The sequence below is a fragment of the Larimichthys crocea genome, unplaced genomic scaffold, assembly GCF_000972845.2.
Source record: "Larimichthys crocea isolate SSNF unplaced genomic scaffold, L_crocea_2.0 scaffold539, whole genome shotgun sequence".
NCBI classification, from domain to species: Eukaryota; Metazoa; Chordata; class Actinopteri; family Sciaenidae; genus Larimichthys; species Larimichthys crocea.
In genome coordinates, this window is record NW_020857047.1 from 40766 (window position 1) to 66195 (window position 25430).

Genomic DNA, 25430 nt, shown 5'->3' on the forward strand with positions numbered 1-25430 from the left:
ACAGGTGGAAGTTACAGAAGCCACCGCAGCGGTTTCCATCTGGCCTCGTGACGCTGTAACCGAGCTAAAGCATCTAAAACATACCAAAGTTAGAAACCTAAACGTTACCAAAGTTTATAAAATTTTTAGGTTGGCGGCACATCTTGTTTTTTTTTTGTTTTTTTTAATTATTATTATCACGCTATGATGTTCCCACATTTTTAACCATTTGATTCAATTTGGATATTTAAAAAGTTTAACGGCACATGGATATTTACAAAATACAACGGTGTTAAGTGAAAGTGGTGAGCTCAAAGTAAAAAAAACAAAGAGGAGGAGGAAGAGGTCAGGACACGTACGGTCAGATTTTTTCCCAGGGAATTTAATAAGCAACAATCATAACCAGATTAAAACGTTTGTAAAATGTCCATCCTGTTTTTTTTGTTTTTTCTTAAAAATGGCTCCACAAAAGAAGCAAAGAGCAACAAACACAAAGGAAAAAAAATAACATGTTTTTTTTTTTTTGGAGTAAGACCTACATACAAGGAGCTTCGAATCATGACTATAAAGGTGTTTAAAACCTTCTAGGATGTGTGTGTGTTTGTATACGTGTGTGTGTGTGTACGTGTGTTTTAAGAAAGGTCCATAATGTGTCCAGGAAAGCTTTTTTTTTTTAGAGTCAGAGGAGCGGTGTGCGTACAGGTCGGGAGGGTATAAAGGAAGAGTCTGGCCCATTTCTCTACAGTCTTGATTTCACCTTCACCGGTTTCCTCTTTACCTGCAAGACAACAAAGTTTGGACTCAGGTGAGAAGAACAAAAAGACGAGCGAGTCGACACAAAAACAAGACAAAGCGTCGTGTGATTATCTGTGGCTTGTTGGTTAAAGTTACATTCAGACAGACCGGGTACGCCGCCGTCATTAACAAGCTTCTAAAATCTGCCTGACTCACAAGTTACGCTGCAAATAGTGACGTTTAATTTGGTGTCCGATGGTTTGAGAGAGAGAGTGAGAGAGAGAACGGGTCTAGGGACACAGACAGTGAATGAGAGTGAGCGAGAGCGTGTAACACAAACAGACGCAGCGATTCACCGCAGTGCCTGATCCTGTCTGAACGTAGCTCGAGTCTTTTCAATGAAGGATTTCCTAAAACTTGTTGCAGACGTCAGTAGAAACTAAAGGAGAAGCTCAGAGAACTACAAACAGGTCGGTTAATACAGCAACACTAACGAACAATATACTGAAAGTGAATTATGCTGAATAAAAACGCTTCCTGAAAGTGACGCTGAGGTTTTGTGGGACACTGACTGGAAGTTCAGGGACGCTCCAGAGACGTGGTCTGTAGTTCCTTAAAAGAGGAGCTGAACTCATTAAAACATTACAACTACATTTCCCAAGATGCAACTCCTCACCCAAACAGCAAACATGATATCATGCATCGCATTTTAAAAACATCGTTTTCTCAGACCTCCTGTAGAGCCACATTAGACGTTACATTTCTGTTTTTAAAGTCACAATTTTAGAGGAATACTTCAATATTTTTTCCTTTCTTTCAGAAAATTGAAAAGTTCGATACCATGCACAATTCTTAAGCTAAAACTACTAAAACAGGATGTAGAATATAATCTAGATATAATTATTTGTGGTTTAAGGATGGATGTTCAGATATCTGTGCTCACTGACTTTATCTGGCAACTAGCTGTTAAACTGAAATGTCTGTAGATTTTTACAGTGAAAAACAAAAAACTGTAGAATATGGCATTAATATTACCGTGTTTAACCGTCTCTTGAATAAATGATACTTTATTCTGTATAAAAAAGGTTTTGAAACCTGACTGTGCTCATACTTCAGAGTAGTTTACGGTCTTTTACCGTCCTGGCTCCGTCGTTAACGAGCACCGAGTGAAGCAGACTTAGTCTCGTACTGTAGCGGCCTAACATTTGTTTAAGCAGCATCCTGGACTGAACCAACTCACTGCCAGCCCGCCTGCCTTGTCTCCACTGTTGGACTCTCCCTGCCTGCCAGAAGGAGCTCCCCTCCTGGTAGACTTGGTATCTCCCTGGGGGTATCGTTCTTTGTCCTCCCTGCCACAGTTAATAGCCTCTGGGCTGGACTCCAGCTCTAGCTCAGTGTTGCCCTCACTGTCCAGGAAAAGGGCAAATGTCCCTACAGCTCTCCCTGTCTCCTCTCCAGACTCCCACTCTATCACTTTTACACTCTCTCTGCTCACAAACGGCCACCTGAAGAGAAAAAAGTTCACATCTGAAGGACGATTAAGACTTTTTGAGACAGGGCAGCTCGTCTCTTTCCTCTCTCCACTCTCACCTCTGCAAGTCAATCTGTCTCTTTGTCCCTTCATCATTCTGCTGCTGCTGTTTTGACATCTTGATGTTGATCGAGTCTGCCGACGGGTTGGAGTTGGCGTCAGCCGCCCTCTTCCTGCCTCTGCCGGTAGCCGTACCCGCTGTTCCCTCTTTTTCAGCCGCCGCGGGGGCAGCGGCGGCCGTCTTGGGCTGGCGGCCACGCCGCTTGACAGGCGACGCTTCTGTCTCGGCGTCAGTGGTCGCGTTCTGACTCGGCTCGTCCTGAGAGAGACAGATGAGGAAGGTTCAGTCGTGATAACTCTCCTTAACGTCGCAGTTTGTGCAGTTAACGCTGACGCCTGGTCGTCTGAGCTTACCTTCTTGCCCTCGTCATTCTTGATGACCGGGTTCTCGTTGTTTTCCTGCGCTCGGCTCTCTGATGACTCGGTGGCAGCGTTGCTGTTAATACGAGACACACTAAAACATCACTCAGTGGAAGAAGCATTATTTTTATTTGTGCGTGTATAAAAGTGAGTGCGTGTACCTGTTCTTGTTGATGGCTGAGGAGGAGTTGGTGCTGGTGTTACTGGCTGTGTCTGAGGCTGTGGTGGTCTTGGTGAAGATCCTCCTCCCTGGTACCGTCAGAGTCTTGTTCACAGCTCCCAACACTGGAGCTGGTTTAGGCTGCACGAAGAAAAGGTGATCAGATAATCTGATTACAGTGTCGCTCCTTTAAATGAACACTGTTGGTGCTGCCGTTTGTGTGTTTTTACCTTTCCAGTGAGCAGCATTTGTCTCATCTCTGTCGTCAGATACTCTTTATCATTTTTAAAGTCCTGCTGAAAGAAATCACAGAAAAACTTTGATCAGTTAAATCACAAAAGTTATGATCGTGGCTTTAATCTCACAAGCATGTGCGCCCTAATTATCTGGTGTGTGTGTGTGTGTGTATTGCCTTGTCCTGTATGATGAAGAACTTGGAAGGGAGGACGGGATCTTTCGGAGAATCCAGGTGACACGCGGTGCTCTTGTTGGCGATAACGAAGAGAGCGACGTCACAGACGATATAAAGCTTCTGTAACGACACCACGAGACACACACTGTTAGATAATGTTTGATCTTCTCCTCTCTGGTTTCTTTACAGAAACTGAAAGGTTTGTCAGTTTAGTTTTTTTAGAGAGAGATGTGGCAGGCTTCAGGAGCAATTTGGGATTCAGTATCTCGCCTAAGGACACGTTGACACACAGACCGGAGGAGCCGGGGATCGACCTGTTCTACCTCCTGACTGCCCGTGCTGCGTGTTATCACTCCTCTACTTCTGCTGCTGTTTGTTTTTGTTTGCCACATTGAGTTAGTACCACACAGTTTGGTTTGCACCTCTGTTTTAAGCTCTGAAAGCTCAGAAAATAAAACGTCTTACTTAAACAGTTAAGGCACTCAATGTACAGTTGTGTTGCCAATAAGTAAAAATAAATAAATGTCAGTAATGCTCCATCATAAGACTGTGCTGAACACAAGAAGGCAAACTGTAGCAGAGCTTAAATCCTCAGTGTGTGTGTACCTCATTGGCCTTAGCATCTTCAGGACACTGTGCATCCTTGGTCTGTTTGATGTTCTCGACCATCTTCCTAAGAAAGGCGTGACTGTTGTTCTCGTTCTTGGTCATCAGCACTTCCAGCATGAACCACAGGCACCTGCACAGACACGAGCACAAGTACAATAAACATGCTGCACGTCGCAGCGTTGAGTCAAGAGTATAACGTACAAATCTTATATGATCACTCACTCTTTGATGTCTTTGAGCTGCTCGTATTCATGTGGTTTTGTGAAGTCTGGGTCGTGAGCCAGCAGGTGGATCATATAAGGAACGACGTACTCGGGAAGGAGGGAGACGAGTTTTTCTGTGGGAAGAGAGACAAAAACTTGTTTTAATGTCCAGAAGTTTGTTTCTGTTCAAACTGTTTTTATGATGCACGTCAGTGGAAATGCTGACGTGGTGAAATCAGGGTACTGATGAAGACAAAGCGGGACAAACCGAACAAACATAAAACGTGACTTCAGACGAAAAACATCAGATGAATGTGGAGCGACGGAGACGTAACCTTCCTCAAATTAACACATACAAACCTAAACGCTATATTTCCATCACAAGTGTAAGTGCTACCAACTCTTTGTGGATGGAAACAGGCGTTAATTCTCATTTTCTTGAGCAGATCTTCTGGAAATCACAGTTAAAATGTGCTGGATGAAAGCTTCTGTGACCTTTCATGGTCTAAACGAAGATTGTCATGAAAACGTGCATACCCTGAGCGAGTGGGTTCTGTTTGATGTACTCTCTGCGGACGGAGATGTTTTTGAGGAGGCACTGTCGGGCGTGGGCGCGGCGCTCCTTCACCGGGTCCTTGGCACACAGGGCGAAGACGGCCAGGTACTCCAGGGGCAGCATCAGTTTGACGAGGGCCAAGTGCAACTTCTGAGCGAAGATCTGACGAACCTGGTAGCACTCGTCCTGCACGCAAAGAGGAATCAGCTTAGTGGAGTTGGCACGTAAACATTAAGTTTTTGACTCATCGTTGTAGGAAAAGGTGTTACTAATAACATTAATGGTGGAGTGAGCTGGCACAAAACCACGACCTCGAAGCAGCTAAATGGAATTCAGCCATCGTTAATTTTTATCATGTGCTTCTCCTCTTGAGACAAACTGTCCTCTGTTAAAAAAGCCTGTAAAAAGAAGTGACGTCGGGGGTGTGAGACTGACATTGATAACGAGGCCGCAGAGCTGAAACTGTTCAGGCGTGATGATGTCATGGTAACAGGGCTCCTGGGCCAACTTCATGATGGCTCCGCCCGCCGCCAGCCTCAGACGAGACATGTCGGACTTGCTGCGAGGAGAGAGAGATGACAGACGTGTGAGAAGGATCGACCATCGGAAGATGAAAAATGAAAATACAAGTAGCAGATATGTTCCCCTTAATCTGTAATTAAGTTAAAATAGCTTGACCGTGTCCGTTAACCTCGACCTACCTGATCTTCTTCTGCTCCGTGAGGTCTCCCTCGCTGACCAGCATGGCCGACAGCAGCCGCAGGGTGGAGTTCGCAGACTTGGATTGGTTGTTCTTCATTCCTAGTAACCAACGCACTAGCAGCTTGATGGCCTGCACCTGTGGGAGCAGGAGGAGCATGAATACGTAGGCAGTGAGCTCTCCATCTTTATTACAAACATATTGAACTGAACCTCTTACCTTAGCTAGGACTTCAGGTGAAACTTCCTCATCGGTGGTCCACAGCTTCCCGTTCTTGTTCCCCACCGACTGGAGACACAAAGAGACGTCACAGTCACACCCTCGCTCTCCTTTATTACATATGTATGTCTGTTTTAGTACGCAGTTTGAGCTCTACGCACCCTGTCGTTCATGAGCAGGTCCTTGACGATGAAGTTGGCTACGATGGACTTCATTGGTGAAGCAAACTGATCTGGAGCCAGCATGGAGATGTGACCGAGGGACACGAGAGGGGTGATGAGCTGCTCCGGAACGTCTGCGTTCAGACTACGTGACAGAGGCTGAAGAAGACGCACGATTCAGGTTAAAAATCAATGAAAACAAACAAGTTGTTGTAAGTCACGAGGTGGTGCCGTACCTCAAAGATCTGTGCCAGCTGCACTTCCTTGTTGTTAAAGATGGCGTGGATACAGTGAACAGCCTGCTTGGCCTGGTGTGGCGTTCCTCGCTTGGCTTTCTGATGCAGGATGGGAATCAGAGTCCTGATGGACACATAAAAACAGACATTAGGAAGACTTACACAATCATTAAATCCAGATCTGAACCACTGACACGTGGCAGACGCAGCCTCCCTTCGTTGTGCAGTACAGTTCTCATATTTGACTGAGAAACTGTCCAATCATCTCATCTCTTACGATCGTATCTGTTGTAGCTCCGTCTCGATCTTCTGCCCGGTGTTCCTGAAGATCTGGATGGCTGCCTCGGCCACTTTTTCATCCTCCATCTTCAAACACTGGAGCAGTGACTCGTAGGTTTCTGCAGAGTGGAACGCCGTGGGGTGGGTGAACGACAGGACCTACAAGGAGGGAAACGGTGTGGAATGATTGGTTTCATCAAAAAGCATGCTGAAGCTCATTAAATACTAATCACACACTCGTTATTTTGGGTACGCTCGCTCCGTGTTTTGTACCTTGAGTAGCTCCAGGCCGGAGCGGATGGCTGTATCAGGGGTTACGCCCTCCTCATCGTCGTCAGCCGTGCCTTCAATGGACTTGTTCAGCAGCTTCACCAGAGCACTGCAAGAAAACATGATGCATTACAATCAAATAATCTGATTTTATGCGTGTCACATGACAAACTGACACACGTTTAGCTATCCGAGGACATAGAATCAAATACTAAACATGTAAACAATTATTAAACTGCATAACTGAAGTAGTAGAAGTCACTGAGTTCATGTGTTTCCTCTGTCATGGTGTTTTTCCATAAAGCAGAAAGGGTTAAACCTGTTCCCTCTCTGAGGCGTGCAGGTACGCCTCACCACCACTAGGTGTCTCAGTGAATGAGGAAAGCCTGTTAATGTTATTACACAATGACACAGGGAGCTTCATGTGTGTGTCTGTGTATCAGGCAGATAGTGGAACACAGACTGCTGGCTGGTCTCATGACTTCCTCGTTGTACAAGACGACACTTAAAATCAACCAGAACAAGATTTATGATCCGGTTTCATCCCTTTAATTAACATTTACTCATCTGTTCTTTAAAATAATCCAACCTTGGACACGTGTTTGTTCATTTGTTGGTTTGTTTCTGACCTGATGGCCTCGGAGTCGATGTGGACGGGGGCGATGCGCTCCAGCAGGAATTTTACCATCTCTAGGAACGGGTTGGTGGGCTGTTTGGGGAATGTCAGCTTCCGTGTGATCTCTCTCTGCACGGGGTACAAACAGCACACAGTCAATACCAACAACGTTCTTGGATCTGTGCTCATACATTTGCATGTCACACTGACGTTTGTAACAGTCTACATGACACAAAAAAATAGCTTTGCAGGATGTTTTTCTCTATTGATCTGTATCTGTAAACACTTTCTGATAGTAAAAAAATGTCATTTTTATGTGGCTGCACCCGAAAACATTCAAATTAACTATTTGCAGCAACGACTACAACTTCCTTCTCTCTCTAAAAAGTCACACTGAGCAAACACTCTCAGGTTTAAAGCTGCCTTAAGCGATTTTTGACTGCTGCAGTGCCTCCTCGAAAACAAGCCCACAGCATTGTGGTCTTTTATAGCCAATGTGTTAACACTTGTGTGCATGTGTTAAAAAGATAAAGAGAGAGGAGGATACTGGCAGTCTCGTCTGAGTGTCTTCTCACCACGCAGATCTCAGCCTGTTTGCAGGAGCACGTCGGACTGATGAGCATCTCCAGCTGGACTCGGAGCTTCTCGTCCTCGCCGAGAACCTGGTTGAACTTCTTCATGAAGTCCTGAGCTTTCCCGGCATCCGGCAGGTTTTCTGTGAACATGAAGCAGAGTTACATTAGCATGTCAGTGACGTCGAGTGTGGTTGAAGGAACAGCAGGGTGCGCAGGTTGCTTACTGGCAATGCTCATCAGCTTCCCAAACATGGCTGTGTTATTGGCCTCAGACTATCAGGGTAAAGAAAGAGAGACGTTTGCATCAGAACACACGGAGGAGGCGATTAGTTTTGTATTAAGTGTGGGTGTGTGTCAACTCACCACCGGCAGCTTGTGGAGGTCCAGCAGCTCTTTGACGAGGCTCCTGAGCATGTTCTGACACTTCCACATCTCATTCAGGGCCCTGAAAACAAACACCAGGGAAGCAGGTGAGAGGAGAGGAGGCAAAAACACAAGCGGAGATCAATATTCTGTCCATGAGATAATGTATTATATATCTATTACTGTTTATTTTCATGAAGCATGTAAAGACGTGTGTGCGTAAGCAAACATAAAGGTCAGGACCCGTGTGTACTATCTAAAAATGTGTGGGTGTGTTGTTGCTCAAAAGAGTCAATACTGCAGGTTTACTGACTTGACGGCGTTTGTGTCCAGGCACGCGTACAGGTAGTACAGACACTTCATCTTCTCCTCGGTGTCGAGGCTGTGAGGGACCATGTACTGAGCGAAGATCTTCTCTACTAACAACCTGTAGACAGGAGGGCAGAGGTTGTGAGTTAAGCAGATGAATTTTACAGTAATCCACCTCAGAAAAGTTTCATCTCTCCAACTAATACCATCATGACAGGCGTTACAAATACAGTCGACCCTGTTCAGCAACAGCCCGCTCACATAGAAGGCAGATTCATTCTACACTGTAAAATTTGTCTGTAGATTTTATGGTGAGAAACTGCCAAGCCATGGAGTTGCAACAAAAGTTATCCCGCTACAGAAACAGACTAAGTCTGTTTCAACTGTTACTAAAAGGCCGTAAAATATGCCATGAAGTATGACTGTGTTTTATTGTATAGTCATATTTCAAAACCTTTATTTAGACGCCATTTTAAGGGAATTTACAGAATAAAGTACTTTATATTAGAGACTTAATTATACAGTAAAACACAATATTTAATCGTTTTAGAGACTTAATTATACAGTAAAACACAATATTTAATCGTTTTTCACTGTAAAATCATTTTAAATATGGAATAAAACGCTAATCATATATATGAAATCAACAGTACCAATATCCTTTTACTGTAATATTAGAAAAGGTTATACCGTGTTTATTTATTACGGTAAAATTCTGTCAAAGACAGCTGCCAGTTGTTTACTGTATTAACAGTTAATGCCACATTTTAGCTCATAACGAATCACGGATGAACGCGAGCTACCTGCATGAAAGTGGCGACGCATCAGGCTAAAAACGTTTTTTAAAATACATTCCAGCATAGTGATTTGATAGTATATGTTCTTTAGGAGGTCTGGATGGAATTACTGCAAGTATATTTCAAAAGATCTGTGCTGCCATCACTAGACTCTCGTCTATTCATCCATTTTAAATGTAGTTAGTTGGTTTTATTGTCAGTTTCGCTCTCTACTTAAGTCGTGTTACCAAAGACTGAAATAAAAACAGCTGTTTTACATTCAATGTGAATCTATAACTTTCTGTCCTCACTTGTCGTCGATGCTGTTCTGATAGTAGATGTGCAGAAGTTTGTCTTTGATCCAGCTGATCTTCTGGGCCGACTCCTTCCCGGCCTCGTGGTGCAGACAGTACTTCTTATAAAGCTGAGCCAGGCCCATCATGGCCTCCTTACGCACACGCCACTGTACGGAGAGAAGAGGGAGGAAGAACAGATCAGGGAGGACAGATTAAAGATGAGGAAAGTCAAACTGCATTTCTGCTGATGCACCGTGAGTGCACACTTGTCTCACCCTCTTGTCTAAAGTCCTTTCCCGTACGAAGCCCAACAGCTGGTCGTTGACCAAGTTGAGGTCTTTCTTCCCGGCGTTGATGATGGTGACGATGACATCGTGACGGATGGCTTCCTCTGGGTCGTGGGAACGCACCTTCAGATACTCTGATTGGATGATAAGGAGAAAAATGTGTGACCCAAAGGAAGAGGCAGGAAAAACTAGAAAATCTAGAAGATAAACGAGCAAAAGGTGCACCTGTCAGGTCTCTGGCCAGGTCGGGGTGATTCATGAGGCAGTGGCTGGCAAACTTTACACACTCTAGCCTGACTGGAACGTGGATGTCGTTGAACCTGGGGAAAAAACATCAGATTTACATAATGAAATCAACTGAATTAGGCATCATACTGTTGCAAATCATCTTCAGGACTTTACAACCACTAGTCTCAAGACTCCAGGGAGAAATTTTTGACAATGATAGGTTTTTGTGTGATGTTTTTAAAATATATACATCAAAAAATACTATTTGATATTCACAGAAGCAGTCGGAGTGCTTCACTCTCAAATGATGCTGCATGTTTTAAGCCAGGCATCCTGTTAATAAACAGGAACTTTATTTCCTCAGCAGCACCAAACACAATACGCAATCATCTAACTCCATTAGGCTGCAACCTGAGAATCAAGACGGACTCAGCGCTGCAGCAAATGCTTAGCACACGTTTTTTTTTAAGACAAGATGATTGTTGCATAAACTATTAATCAAGGACTACTGGAAAATCTGAAAATCATGAACCACCAATCACTTTTCTTTGAGTTAGTCTGTCTGCATTGAACTGGATCACCTCAAAGCATCACTTTGTGTTTGTGTGTTTGTGTAACTCACCGTCCTAAGAAGCACTGCCACAGCGGTCTGTTCTGTGAGGCCAGCTCTGAGTCTTTGGCCCCAAACAACTTAGCTAGCAACCGCACAACAGCTAGACGCTCCTCGCCGTCGTTGCTCTGCGAAACGAAACAAAGTTTTGAAAAAGTGCCACTGCCACCAGGAATCTTATGTTTTTATGGGCATTTGAATATTATTAATTAGCTCTTCAGCAGAATCAGAAAAAACAAACTGATAATTACATTTATTATTATTATTATTCAGCTACAGTATCATCGGCGTCCTTTAATGCGTCATGATGGTGCAGCCCAGGAAGCCAACAGTACCATGTGATTTTATAGTGTTTAAAATCATACACGTGAGGTTTATTGACTCGGAGCATGAATGGTTGTTTGTCTCTATGCGTGACAGCCTGACAATTTAAATATGTTAAAATTTACATTAGTTTTCACTTCCCTTTTTTGCGTTCCCGCATTTTCTATTTAAAAGGTGTCTGAGGTTGTCTAAAGGTTTATTACACACATGACGATGGACATGATCATACTGAGAGGTAAAACCAACTCGACGCCAAACTGTTGTGTTTGGAAATCCGTCAGTTTGTCCATTAACCACCAACAAGCTCATAAATTTCACACCATCTAGTATGTCAATGATTTGAACGCGGCGTCAAGAGGAACTAATCTGTGATCTGAGGTGACGTGTGCTGTCAGTCGTGCGTGTCGTGTTAACCTTCAGTTTGAATTCCAGCTGTGGCATGACAGAAGTGAGCAGCATGGGGTCGATGGCGAACAGTTCCTGGATGAGATCAAAGACGTGCTCTGATAGGTCGCTGACTGATGACTTGCCCATCACTAAAACCTGATTGAAGAACTGAGGAAGCAGATAAACACTCAGTTAAATTCATGTAATCTGTGTCGACAGAACACGCTGGTAAATTATTTAGATGCTACTCACGTTCGCGATGCACGTCTCTATGGTCTGCACGGTCCTCTTCAGCAGAGTCTTGGCAAGGTCGTACGCTTGCTTGTTCAGATTCTGTCCAAAAGGAAAGTCAAACACAGAACAGTTAGTTCAACTGACGACGAAGATCTTACTCAAAATCACACTGATACACTGAACCTTCAAGCTTTGGGGAGTTTCCAATATGACAGCAGCTGACGAGCGGTTGAGAAATATGCACGGCTCGTTGTTTGAAGAAGAAGAAGAAGAAGAAGCTGTTTTTACTCCAAAAAGACGCTATTCATCATAGTTTGGATAAAAATAATAAATAAGGATCCTCTTGTGGTGAGGACAGCTCAGAGGTTTCCATTAATAGAAATCAAAGCTGCTGATTTCACACACATCTTTTCGTATCATTACACCCGGTGAGTTTCTAATATTTCTCTTATATAATGAATATAAGAATGTGTCTGTGTGTTTCCCACCTTGTGTGCAGGGATGAGGTTGATGAGGATGGTATCCAGCAGCTCCTGTGTGACGCCGTCTCCCTCCATGATGATGGAGCTCATCAGGTCCATCATGTGCATCTGCACCTTCTGGTTGTGGCTGTTACTGTGGAGACAGAGAGAAAGAGAGAGACAGGGACATTATGATCTCAAGTGTTACCTGAAGAAAGAACTACAAATATAAAGAATGATTATTCATTGTACTGTCCTCTACACAAGGTTAGAATGGATCTTTGTCATAACTGGGATCATATCTATCAGCCTGCATGTTTATAGGTCAGACAATCATGTTAAAAGGGATCTGTATCTATACGTGTTTCAGATTTGAAGGCTGCCAGCAGGACTGAGCTGGAATATAAAGGAGGGGTCTGATAAATTGTGATATTTCGGGATGTAGAGGGAAGGAAAACAATGTGAAGGTTTGAGATATGAGGAGATTTTACACAAAAGGCTGAAACAGCATGTCACGGCTGCAGCGGACTCGTCTATGATTAACTTTTTGCTTGTAGTGTTTTACTGTGTATGCAGAGGCTAGGTGTGTGGTCGCATGCCACTGATTGGACCAAGCTGAGGTGGTGTGGGCACCACTGTCTTTTTGTTATACTGATCATTAATCAATAAAATAAATAACAGCAGTTAAACAAGAAACTTACTTGATGACTGAGAAGAGTGTTTTAAAAAGCTGGATGAAGATCTCATTGCAGTCCTCCAGTTCGAAGCAAATGTTGTACGACTTCACCCACGCCAGGTTCTATTAAAACACAAAGAATAGATTTATAATCAATTATCAGCAGCTTGTTGTCTCTTGAACCAAAATCAGCTTGGTCAGTTGCTCACCTCCAGCAGGTAGAAGTATCTGTTGAACTGAGGGCTTTTGGTGTCTTCCAGTCCCTTTAGCTGTCTGGTGATGAACAGGAAGATGTCCTGGAGAGGAGAAAGGAAAGAAGCACTTGAGCGTGTGATTTAATTTGTTTTTACGTTAGCGTTGGTGAGCTCTCAACATACCAGATTTGATCAGACAAAGCAGTGACAAAGAATAATCAGATAACATTACAGCTCTCAAAGTGATGTTACAGCTCAATGGCTCTTCACTAAATTTAACAACGTTTCTAACTCTTATATTAATTGTTGACATTTAACATTGAGAGTTTTTAATCACATTTTTAATGGATGAGCCTGAATGAATTTAAGACTTGGAGAGGCAGCTCTCTGACATATTATGTGAAAGATAATAGAATAGATTAGCGGGCTAGTGAATGTTTTTTGTCAAGTAATCGTCAGTCAAACACAGTATTACCGTAATTAAGAACGTACAGAGCAAGTGTCAAATGTCCTGAAGTATAGACATCTAACGCAACTACATGTTGCATAACGAATAACCCAGGACTCGTGCGTAGGAGCCACTCTGAGGGACTCGAGATAAAAAGGTGATAAGACAGAAAGTTTGTCTCTTCTTGGTCACTTCCGCCTCTTTCAAACAATTTGAGAAAGAAGCAGAAATCTCTTTTTGGCTGCAGACTGACCTGTGATGACGGGTCACAAATAAAATAATAGTATAGACAACCAAACACATGCCAACAGCTTGTTTTTTTCAGCTGAGAAGCTTGGACTGGTTCTGAATATTATTCTTCTGAGTACTGTGCTTAGTCGTTCCTAACCTTGAGTTTGTCGTGGGAGGTGTAGGGCGCCTCGGGAGCGTAGATCCTGAAGATGTCAGCCAGACAGCAGGCCACCAGTAGCCGCACGTCTTTGTTGGGGTTCCTGAGGAAGAACTCTGAGGCGAGGTGGAGCGCCAGGGCGAGATACTGCTGCTTCTCCTCTTCTGAGTCTTGATCCATGTCCATGTAGGTTTTCACCACCATCTGTAAAACAGAGCGACAAGGGAGGAGGGTGAGAGGGGAACATCTTGGGCAGGCTGAGGCGATGTGAATGTTTGACAGCTCTGCATTTAGAAAATATACTCTGCATCACAGCTTTTATAGGTTTTCTATAGTGCAGTGTGACAACATTATCCACTGAGTGAAGCATCCATCAGCGTGGAGCTGTTGTGCCAGAAGGTTCGGACAGGATTTGGACGGCCTCTTAAAATAGGCCGCTCCTGCAAGCTGCTATTAGAGGCCAACAATGCTCGCTGTCACTAATTGTAACTCTGCGTTTCTGCTTCATTATTTCGTGTGTGCCACACAAACTGTGTTTTAACAAAGCACACAATAACAACGCTACAAACGTGACAAATTAAAAAGAGGCTAAATTGGGAAACCTAACGAATGTACATGCTTCCAATTAAAGAGTTTAACATCCAATCATGCTCTGCACACTGTATAAAACATGCCGAGCGGGCCCAGTTGATTCTGATTTCATGTTGAGACGGCAAAAGGAAAACATCTGAGAGAGGGTTCATTGTCGGGGCAGGAGCTTCAGACACAAAGACTGCTCAACCGGCTCGTGTTTCAATAAGAACAGAGACTGGAGTGATCTCTGCATTTAGATCAATGGGTGAGACGTCAATAAAAAAGGGTCGGACGTTCTCGACGGTGCACATTTGATGACTGTGACGCTCGCAAGGAAAAACAGAAGAGTAACTCTGCCTCAGGTGACGGAGAACGTCAATGCGGGACGTGATCAGACTGTCAGCAACAACAAACACATAGTGAGGAGGAATGCATATACCATTCAGTGGATGCACAGCGATGTGGAAAGGAGTGATATGATCAGATGAGTCATCCTTCAACATATTCTCCACACGTAGGGGGGAGTATATGTGTGGCATGCACTACGGCTGCATGGTGGTTTGTGAGAGAGAACATTCACAGACAGTGAATGAGAGTGAGTGAGCACCAGCCTTCATAAAACCGGTTACATTCAGCACAAACAGACAACCCTCCTTAGCTGTGCAGCCTAAGGGCGACACAGGGTTGTGCAGCAGTGAGGGGCTGAGGTGTGTGTCTATATGTGCTGAATGTAACTGATTTTATTTTGCTTTATGGAGGCCGGCGCTCGCTCACTCTCATGCTGCTGACCAAAGCTCCCTCACTCTCTCAAACCATCGGACACAAACCAAATAAAACATCTTTGTGTCTCCATTTTGCAGCGTAAATTGCGAGTCAGACTCAGATTTAGAAGCTGGAACATGAGATAAACAAAGCCAGAACAGAGTTTAGTACATGAATCCACCTGGATAGTCTGTTTCGACGGTGGAGGTTTTGCCCGATCTGAGAGGACAAATGCTGGGGAGCTGAGACAGTGTTGTGCCAGAACTGGAGCTGGGCAAGTGGGGCATGTAACTGGGCTCTGCAGCCTCTATGGACATGGACTGACAGGGACAATGATAGAAGAAGCTAAGAAGATCGTCCGACAAGAGTAAATCTGGGACTGACTGAGTCGTTGGTGAGAGCTTCTGAAAGACAGACGCCGAGCTGGGCTGACTGCTGTTGGACTAGTCCTAGTCAGTAATATTAGCTGGCTAATTTGGGTAGAACAAATACACGTGTGCAGCTGTCCATATTTACCACAGTGGTATTTCTACATAATGTCGTAAGATCTGTTTCTCTGTTGAACACACACAGTCTTATCAAACATCTCAGGTCTCATGGACAGCCTCTATGACACTGCTTTAAACTACCACTTCCTCTTCGAGAGTGATGAGTGAGAGTGTGTGTGTGTGTGTTTATGAGTGAGGTGAAGTAGAGCAACGGCGCTCACTACACAGCCAGGCAGCCAGCGGGGATGGGGGATGGGCCAACAGCTCCAACAGACTGCAGAGCACCACACTCACTCCTACACACACAGACTAACACACACACTTGCCCCAACCCTCAGCCGTTCTTAGCTGAACCCAGCCGGTGAAGTGAGTGTGTGGGCCTGTAGAGCTGTGGCGTACGTCTCTGCATCCTCAATTTATTATGGTTTATTTGTACAAAATATGAACTCTGAAAAATGTGTATCATGTTTCCAAACGGCTGAGACTCATGTTAAATGTTTAACCGTGGAGTTCATGCAAGCGGCTCTGATAACAACTAATAAACTGAAAACTGAAAACCATTTCCTCCTTGTGGTGTGGTGATCAGAGTTGTAGTTGCTGTGATGGCTTTCTCATAAAATGAACTGCAGCACAGACCTTCAAACTTACTGATCTGTTGCTCAAAGTGGACTAACTGGATTGTATTTGAACCCACCAACACAAGACCCCGTGTGCTCTGTCTGGTCTAAACACCTTGTTTGAGGAAAAGCAACGTGCGAAGTGAGAAGCAAGGTATCATTTGTTTTATTTGCAGACGACACCAATATTTTCTGTTCTGGGGGAAGTTTGCAGCCGTTTTTGGAGGTCGCCTCGACAGAAATGAGCAAATTAAAAATCTGGTTTGACACAAACTATCATTAAATTAAAATAAAACTGAACCTACGCTGTTTGGAAAAGCCAAAACAAGTACAAGAAATTATAGACAGTGTTATTTTAGAAGGAGTCTATAAAAATAAATTTCTTGGGGTGATATACCACAAAATCCGCTGATACCTCATAAAATATATATACTAGCAAAGATTTTGAGGAGTGTTGCAGTTAAAGAAAAAAAAAACTTTCTGGATCATAAAGCATTGTACAAACTGTACTGTTCACTTGACTCCACAAACTTCCTGGTAATATATAAAAAATGTTCTTAGACAGCAAGCGAGGTAATAAAAAGAGGGAAATTTAGCCTGAAGTAACATTGTGTTGGTACTAATCTCAAAAGTATGTGCATGTCCGTCTGTTTGGACTGGAGGACAATGAGTACAATGATGTTCAAAGACATTGTACACCAGTAAACATGCTAGTGATTATATAGTTTTTATGATTGGATAGTTTTGTTTATGTAGAAGGAGCTCAGAGGAACATAGTGGTTAAGTTGTGAACCATCAGTTACAACAACCAAAGTTGGTTTACGTGAATTTATTCATTGAGTATTGATGCAGGATGTTACTCAAAGGTTTCTGAAGCGCCACTTTGAATCTCTAAATCTGTGGCGCTGGCCACCGTCATGTTGGCCGTGCTGTCTTTTTCGCCTCTCGGTTAATTTAAAAACCGGCAAAGACCTGAGGCGGATCGAATAACGCCTGGTTGCTCAAACAAAATTTATCCTCAGTACAGTTGTCATTAAAATTAGCTACAGAGACCAAAACTGTTTTTTGTACCAGGCTGTAAACATGTTTATTTCTGCTGTGAAGTTGGACATTTGAACATGGGGACTTATGGAGGCTGACTCACTTCTGGAGCCAGCCTCAAGTGGCGTTTGAGGAGCTGCAGTTTTTGGCACTTCTGCATTGGCTTCACTTCACAGACACGGAGGTTGCTGCTTTTTTCTCTTTTTGGTTATGAAACGTTAATTTATGTTGATTACTGAAAGGTGGTTGTTCATGTACAACGTATTTATTGGTCATTTATTTAAAATATACATCTCTCCACAAAAGTCTATGAGTAGTTCTCCATTTTGGAAAACATATTTAATCATTTTCTCGAGGTAAATAAGAAGATTGATACCACTTTCATGTCTCTGTTCAGTAAATCTGGAGCTACAGCTGCCTGCAGCCTCCTCTAAAGTTCACTAACTAACCTGAGTTATATATTGTGTCTTTCATCCACATAAAAACCAAGAGGGAAAGGCTTTAAAAGGGGATTTCATGGGGTAATATTTCTTGGCCGTAAGCCTCCCGGCGTCTGTGCTGGTTGCCTAGCAACATCGCGGTGACGACAACCAGCCGCCGGCTGTAGCTTTCATATTTACTACACAGACATGAGAGCGGTATCGATCTTCACGTCTAACTTTCAAGCTGGCGTGAGGGTATTCATCAGCCAAATTATTCCCTCAGCTGAAGGAACTTTTTTTTTTGTCTCTCTGAGAAATCGATGTGATGTGAAACTGTGTGAGTCATCTCCACAAAACACAGTCAGATCAAACAGATGTTGTGTCCTGTGTGTCCTCGTCCTTGGTTCTGACTGCCTTTTCTTTGACACATCAAAAGAGTACAGTCTGTGCTGGTGAAAATACTTCCCGGCCACCGGCCACACAGAGTTTTCTATTATCCTTTCAAAACCATAAACACCCTCATTTGTCCCATTTCAACAGCAGTGTGATCTCTGAGGACAGTGTGACGTTAACGGTTCATATCTGTGTGAACAGCTAAAATAATTTTTATTGCTTTACAGCACCGTTATGATGCATGCTCACAGACCAACTATTTGATTACAATACAAGCAGGTGTGCAAAAACCTGGTGCAGAGTCCTGAAGATAGATATGCAAAGAGCTTTAATCTAACAGCAGTGAGAGCAACGGAGACGAAATATACAAAAATAGCAGAAATAAGCAACATGAAACAGAACTAATTTCTTTTAATAAAAGTTACAGTCTGTGGCTTTTGAAGCAAAATGGACTGCAGACTAAATCGGCTGCACGTTGGTTTGTGTTTGTCGTTTGTTGATGCTGGAGCTCAGTTTTCCGCGTCTCTAACATTAGCCTCTGGGTACAAAGTATTTATGTATTTATATATGTACTTCACATTCGTCTTTCAGAACTATTAATCAAGTTATTAAATCCAAAATGTGCCCAAAGGCTGAAGATGAACTACAAGATATCTCAGTGCGTGTGTGTGCTGTCTGGGAGCTCGTGGATGAGTTCCTCTTGTTAATAATGATGTACAAGAATAAAAACATGTATGGCGTTTGTTAACTTCCTATTGTAATCACCATTTTGATTTGAGCTGACCTTCCTAGAAAAGTCCCTACAGCGTCCGTGATATTATTAAGTGTAACCGAAGACCTTCTCCTGAAAGTAAATGCACCCCTTGCACTTTAAATTCAACTTCAACTGTGATTCACTGCCAGATGAAATGCCTGTCTCACATGCGTTTAGCCTTTAATGCCTCGCTGACACAGACTCCTACACATCCAGCGTCCTGCAGCACATAAAGTAGAGCCTACCTATGTCGAGAAAAAAAAGGGGAGTGAACAGAATCGTGTTTCTGATAAAAGCCAAGCAAAAATCCCCAAGCAAAAATCCGGGACAAACCAACCGCTCCATACAACAACTCATACTAAAAATCCAGATGCAGGCCAGGGCGAGACGGTGCTATATCACCTCCCCGAAATCCTGCAACGGCCCATGCACAATAAGATTTTGACCTACAATAGGCCAAATTATAGAAAGACTTATAATGGAGGCTGACTTTGGATGAAAATGACTGAATAACCGAGACATCAGCCGTATAAAATAAGCTGTCTGTTGGCGAACTGCCCTTCTGGCAGAACAACTCAAATCTTAAATCTCTTCCACCAAGCGGCTAGATTACTGCTCATGCAATTAGCGTCGGCCTCTCCAACTCTCAGCAGTACACAGCAGAGGTTAAATGGATCCATAAACATCTGTCTTGCACAGTCAACAACATACCATTCAGCAAATTTATCCAGCCTGTCGATGCCAAGGGTTGTGTGCTTTATGGTCACAATACTGCTCTATAAATAGTATCGCGTTTCGTTCTTAGATGTCAGGAAACCATTTCGGTATTAGTGTAGTGAACAATCTAATGTGATTAAGAAGAGTCACGGGATCCCTGTAAACACACAAGCCAACTTTGGATATGCTGTGTGTTTAAAGGAAGGGTGGATATCAGGACGCAGTGTGACAGTTTAACGCCTGTATTTTAAGCAGTTGTAATCAATACTTTGATAGTAAATGTATCAAATGACACTGTGAAAACAATGACATTGGGAAAGGCGCTCCACAGAGAAGGATCATCTGAATCTGCAGCTCTCCTCAACTTTATTGACAGTTTCTACTCATTATTTAGTGTTCCGGCCTACCACTTCACTCCCATAGCGTTGTTTTTAGCCACAACAAGACTTTATATTTTAAAAAACAACTTAAGAACACCAAACAGTAGACAGACCAAGTGTCAACCTCCATGGCTGTGAAGTGAAGCCAATGTGGCAGTGCCAAAAACTCCAGAAGTGAGTCAGTCTCCATAAGTCCCCATGTTAAAATATTCAGCTTCACAGCAGAAATAAACATGTTTACAGCCTGGTACAAAAAACAGTTTTGGTCTCTATAGCTAATTTCTCCATTCATGACAACTCTACTGTACTTATTTTATGTTATTGTGTTGTAAAGGGTTGGGTCGTTTTTTAGTCAGAAGATGACGTTACATTACGATCCTGCGTAGTAACGTTACAGAGGTTTGGAGTGAAGAGGTTTTTTAGTGAAGACTCAGCACTGAAGCTCCCTTCCTTTCTTGAGTTAACGCAGCCAATGAGGTATGCAGAGTTATATTTACATTATGCTGACAGCTGTTTGATGTACTCAAAGTTCAGGTGATAGTTTAATCAGCCAGCAAATGAAGATTGTGTGAGATATTTTATGTTTGTGAAATATATATTTAATGCTTTGTATCACATGAAACTCAATTTATGATTTGAGTGTTTTAATTATCTAGTTCTCACGGCACGACTCACCATACCGATGTGCAAATAAATGCCTGTGCAACAAAGGAAAGTCCAGTTCAAACTATATTAAGGCTTAAAGTTATATTGAATTAACAGTGTGGCCGCTTTGAATGACAGAGAGGTGACGTTACAGATGACCCGTTTTGAGCACCCAGGCTTCAATTGGCTCACTGATCCACGTCATTGATGATTTTTAGAGTAGCCGGGACGCAGAAGAAGCAGGACTACCAACATGCTGTGGCACACTCTGAGCTTAAAAACAGCTCTTTATAAACCTGTGGGTGACGTCACGCATACGCTCTCCAGTCTTAGTAAATAGTCATGTAGCAGCTAAAGAGCTGGATAAGTCCCTTGGGGCATTGGAAGAGACCAAACACAGAGCTAAAAGAGAATGAATATTTGACCTACATTCATCAGGAACATGATTCACACACTGATAATGTTGCCCTGTAACTGCTGTGTAAATAATCTGTTTGTAAAGGTCCTTGTATGTCAGTGTTGTGTTAATAACTTGTTCTGCTGCCCAGGAATGAAATCGATAAAAGATCGACAATTTCTTTAAAAAAGAATGACTAAATGTAAACATGAGTCACTATTTTGTTCCCTTTGGAGTTAAAGTAACTTCAGCCTGTTTTTCTCGGGATCAAATCTTGAGGCGACGAGATGAACAATGACATCTGCTATGTGTGGTGCCATGCTCAAGTTCAACAACATCTTAATGCTTGTGGTTGTGATGGCATGACTTTATAAACAAACATAAAACAACAAGGCAGAGGATTGAGGAGAAACTGCTATAAGTGAAGGGAAAGACTGATATAGTTCTCATTGCCATTTTTTCTATTTTATTTCATTTATACCTTGCAGTTATTATTGATATCATGGTCACTTTACATTACAATACTCTTTATATATCATGCCACTTTTATCCTCAGTACTTGTCTGCTTGAAGGTTGATCGTTTTCCGTGTTTATTGTTGTAGGTTATAGATATTTCTGTCTGTTTATCGTGTTTTTTTTCTCTTGCCTTTTCTACTTTTTTCTAATTCTGTAGTGTATGCTACACTTTCCTCTGCTGCTGTAATAAGTACACTTCCCCCGTGGTGGGATGAATAAAGTATATCTAATCTAATCTAATAAATAATCTGTTTGTAAAGGTCCTCGTATGTCAGTGTTGTGTTAATAATTTGTTCTGCTGCCTAGGAGTCAAATCAATAAAAGAAATCGACAGTTTCTATGAAAAAGAATGACTAAATGTGAACATGAGTCACTGTTTTGTTCCCTCTGGAGTTAAAGTAACTTCAGCCTGTTTTTTTGTAATTTCCCAGCTTGGGATAAATAAAGTATCTCTATCTATCTTTCTTGGGATCAAACCTTGAGGCGATGAGATGCACAATGACATCTGCTGTGTGTGTGTGTGTGTGTGTGGTGCCACGCTCAAGTTCAACAACATCTTAATGCTGTGGTTGTGATGGCATGACTTTATAAACAAATAAACATAAGGAGGATTGAGGAGAAACTGCTATAAGTGATATACAGGGTTCCCACACCTTTTTCATGAACAAATTCAAGCACTTTTCAAGCACCTTCAAGCACCAGTTTTTCCATTTTTCCAGCACCTTTAAATAGGTAGCCTACTAGTTGTGTTTGCCATGATGGTCATGGGAAGCGCAGCGGTGCCACTGTATGGCATAATAATATGGGTCTAATTAGCATTATTTCATATGGTGGTAGATTGACTGTTTAACTAATTGTGAATTGGCTTGTATTCTCAGCTTGTGAGCGGTGTATTGTGTAACTACCATAGCGCAATAACAGTGACAAATAGACATCACACAAATTTCAAGCATTTTTTAAGCACTTCACAAAAAAATTCAAGCATTTTCAAGCACTTCACAAAAAAATTCAAGCATTTTCACAACCTTGAAAACGCTGAATTGAAATTCAAGCATTTTCAAGGAATTCAAGCACCCGTGGGAACCCTTGGTATAGTTCACAAAGTTAGGATGTTTCTGATAAATCAGGTTTTTAGGGATTAACCTCATCAACATACCTTCAACCGTTTGACCACCTCATCGTTGCTGATTTTGTCCGTAATCTCCTTCACTCCAGGCGGATAGGTGATCTTCCCGTCCCCCGCCGCCGGTTTCTGCTGTTGCGGGAACTCCATGCTCCTTGTTGATGTTTGTAACGGTCCACACGGTCTTCTACTGGCCTCTATGGGTCAGAAAACAAAAGTTCAACACCAAAAACCCATGCTACCACACTTAACCGATAAAAAAAAAACTCGTTTTTAAAGCATCCTATGCTCGCTAAAATCAACAACACCTGTACCTGTACGTTCAACCACATTATAACAGTTTAAACTTTCAGGACGGAGAGGCCAAACACTGAAGCAGAAATGTGGATATTATTCAGCTTTTTTCACATGCTTCCCGTGTTTTAAAAAAAATGTCTCATCAAACATCGCATCGGCTACAGAAACAAGCCCAACGGCTACTCCGGTAACGGCTACTCCACCAACGGCTACTTCACGCGCCAACTCTTTTTAAAAAAAAAACACAGCACGAGAGCAGCCGGTTTGTGTGTGTATGTGTGTGTATGTGTGTGTGTGTCTACTACTGTCATACAGGTTATCAAATTAGCTTTAGCTTTAGCTACAGTGCAGACATCATTGGCTAACTTCCCTTCCCGCAAAATGCTAAGCAGCTAGCAGCTAAAGGTGGCTAATACGCGCTAGCCGCGCCGGCTAACACGGCTAGCCGTGGCTAGCACGCAGTTAGCCGGCGCGGCTAAGCTGCTAGGCCGCAAACTATTCAGGTACCCATCACATCTCTGCCCCCTTCTCTCAAAAAGCTTACAGAACAATCACAGAGGAAGTGAAGTATCCCTGTCTATCCACGCCTGGCCGGTTCAAGTTCCTGTGGTTTACAACAAATGCAACTACTTTGTTAAGTTTAAAAACGAGGCTAATTTACTTGTTACTGTCTTTTTTCCCAACTTCAACGCATCGCTTCGCCGCTAGTTTCACAGGCTGAAGAAGGGCTGCTGCTGCCGTCGCCCTCCTCTCTCTCTCTCAAACACACACACACCACCACCACCACTACTAACTTGCCCCCAACGGAGGGTTTTAGAGCAGCCTAACAAATGCAAACAAACACACAACTACGACTTAAAACAGCAGCACATTTGCCAAGCGTCCCCCCCGTTAGTATTTACCTCTCAAGTGGGCCGTTTTAATTCATTAGTCTGACACAGGTTGGGTTTTAGTTTTCGGCACAAAGCTCTCTGTCCGTTCAGTCTGTGCTATCTGTGTGTGTGTGTGTGTGTGTGTGAAGCCTGAGTGCACAGCGCCCCACCTCGGTCTCACAGCAGTACTGCACCAAATACATGGCGGGAGTCAGTCAAGACACAAACAGCTTCACACACACACACTCAAATCACTTTCAGTCTTTCTTCCCATCCGCACTGTGAGTTTATCTCATTATTTATCCTATTTTATATCTAGCTGAGCATGAGCGTTTAATGTAATAAATATACAGGGTTCCCACGGGTGCTTGAATTCCTTGAAAATGCTTGAATTTCAATTCAGTGTTTTCAAGGTTGTGAAAATGCTTGAAATTTGTGTGATGTCTATTTGTCACTGTTATTGCGCTATGGTAGTTACACAATACACCGCTCACAAGCTGAGAATACAAGCCAATTCACAATTAGTTAAAAATCAAAACAGTCAATCTACCACCATATGAAATAATGCTAATTAGACCCATATCATTATTATGCCATACAGTGGCACCGCTGCGCTTCCCATGACCATCATGGCAAACACAACTAGTAGGCTACCTATTTAAAGGTGCTGGAAAAATGGAAAAACTGGTGCTTGAAGGTGCTTGAAAAGTGCTTGAATTTGTTCATGAAAAAGGTGTGGGAACCCTGAATATATTTGTCTCACATTTGTCGTTTTTGTGTCACTTATATGGAGAAAACAAGTGTAAATATAGCCTACTAGTACTACAGTAGAATAATAATAATAATAAATACATTTTATTTCATAGGCGCCTTTCTGTCACCCAAGGACACCTTACAATAACTGAGAGTAGACAGCAAATAACAGCAAACAGACAAAAAGAACCATAAAGGTATATCAAATTACAAGAATGCAACATTAAAAAAACAGGTTAAAATAGGAGAATGCAATTGAACCAGATGGAAAAGGCGATTTTAAACAGGTGGGTTTTAAGTGCAGACTCAAATTGTGAAAGTGAGAATGGATTTTACATAATTATCAATACAGTTGTAATATTGCAATATTTTTTAAAGCTAAAGTGGTGGTCTCTCTACACCAATATGAGGTTTAATATTGCTATTTTATCTTCTTATTCCCATCACAACCATCTCTACTAGTACTACTACTGCTAAAATTGCAATAAATACTAATTCAGCACATACTCTATGCGTTATGAATGGAGAGAGTAGTGACACCCGGTGGTCAACTAGTAAATAACAATGGGAAAAAGTGATTAAACTCTACCCATTTTGTTATTATGTTGTTGTTTCAGTACAATTAAATTTCAATTTTTTTAGTTTCATTTTTTGAAAATGTATATAGCAACGAGTCATAACAGAAGTTATCTTATGGCTTTCCATATAGAGCAGACCTCTATCTCTTTATAATATTATATGGAGAAGATTGCACAATGCACATTATGTTGCACAGAGTTTATGTGCATATTCTATCTATCTATCTATCTATCTATCTATCTATCTATCTATCTATCTATCTATCTATCTATCTATCTATCTATCTATCTATCTATCTATAAATAACCTGGAGCAAAACCTGAATCATTGGTGACCGGCGGCCACCTGCCAAAACCAGTTGAGTTAAGAGAGGGAGAAGTTGCGAGAGGCGAGGGGAGAGAATAAATAGATAAAGAGAGCGCTAGAGACAGATGCACAGTAGTATTAATAATGATAAT

General features: G+C 42.4%; 1 protein-coding gene across 7 annotated transcripts; it reads right to left on the reverse strand.

Annotated features, from left to right (window-relative positions):
- Positions 1 to 169: 169 nt before the first annotated feature.
- On the reverse strand, positions 170 to 23818 carry pds5a (PDS5 cohesin associated factor A). 7 transcript variants are annotated; one of them, XM_027276746.1, is made up of 34 exons: positions 23671 to 23818; positions 22505 to 22668; positions 13643 to 13846; positions 12822 to 12908; positions 12638 to 12735; positions 11964 to 12090; positions 11494 to 11574; positions 11269 to 11409; positions 10543 to 10658; positions 9918 to 10012; positions 9681 to 9826; positions 9421 to 9572; positions 8338 to 8451; positions 8025 to 8106; positions 7886 to 7934; positions 7662 to 7801; positions 7100 to 7215; positions 6474 to 6579; positions 6199 to 6359; positions 5922 to 6045; positions 5686 to 5844; positions 5525 to 5593; positions 5307 to 5443; positions 5041 to 5164; positions 4587 to 4791; positions 4069 to 4183; positions 3844 to 3976; positions 3238 to 3357; positions 3056 to 3118; positions 2827 to 2966; positions 2660 to 2759; positions 2305 to 2564; positions 1955 to 2219; positions 170 to 757 (listed from the first exon to the last, which is right to left on the reverse strand). In XM_027276746.1, the coding sequence occupies exons 2-34, from the start codon at positions 22619 to 22621 to the stop codon at positions 719 to 721; spliced, it is 4185 nt and encodes a 1394-aa protein (XP_027132547.1). In that variant the 5' UTR covers positions 22622 to 22668; positions 23671 to 23818; the 3' UTR covers positions 170 to 718. The 7 variants fall into 7 exon arrangements, with proteins under 7 accessions (XP_027132547.1, XP_027132548.1, XP_027132543.1 ...); XM_027276747.1 differs by having other exon boundaries at positions 2660 to 2741; positions 3056 to 3121; XM_027276742.1 differs by having other exon boundaries at positions 3056 to 3121.
- Positions 23819 to 25430: the final 1612 nt, after the last annotated feature.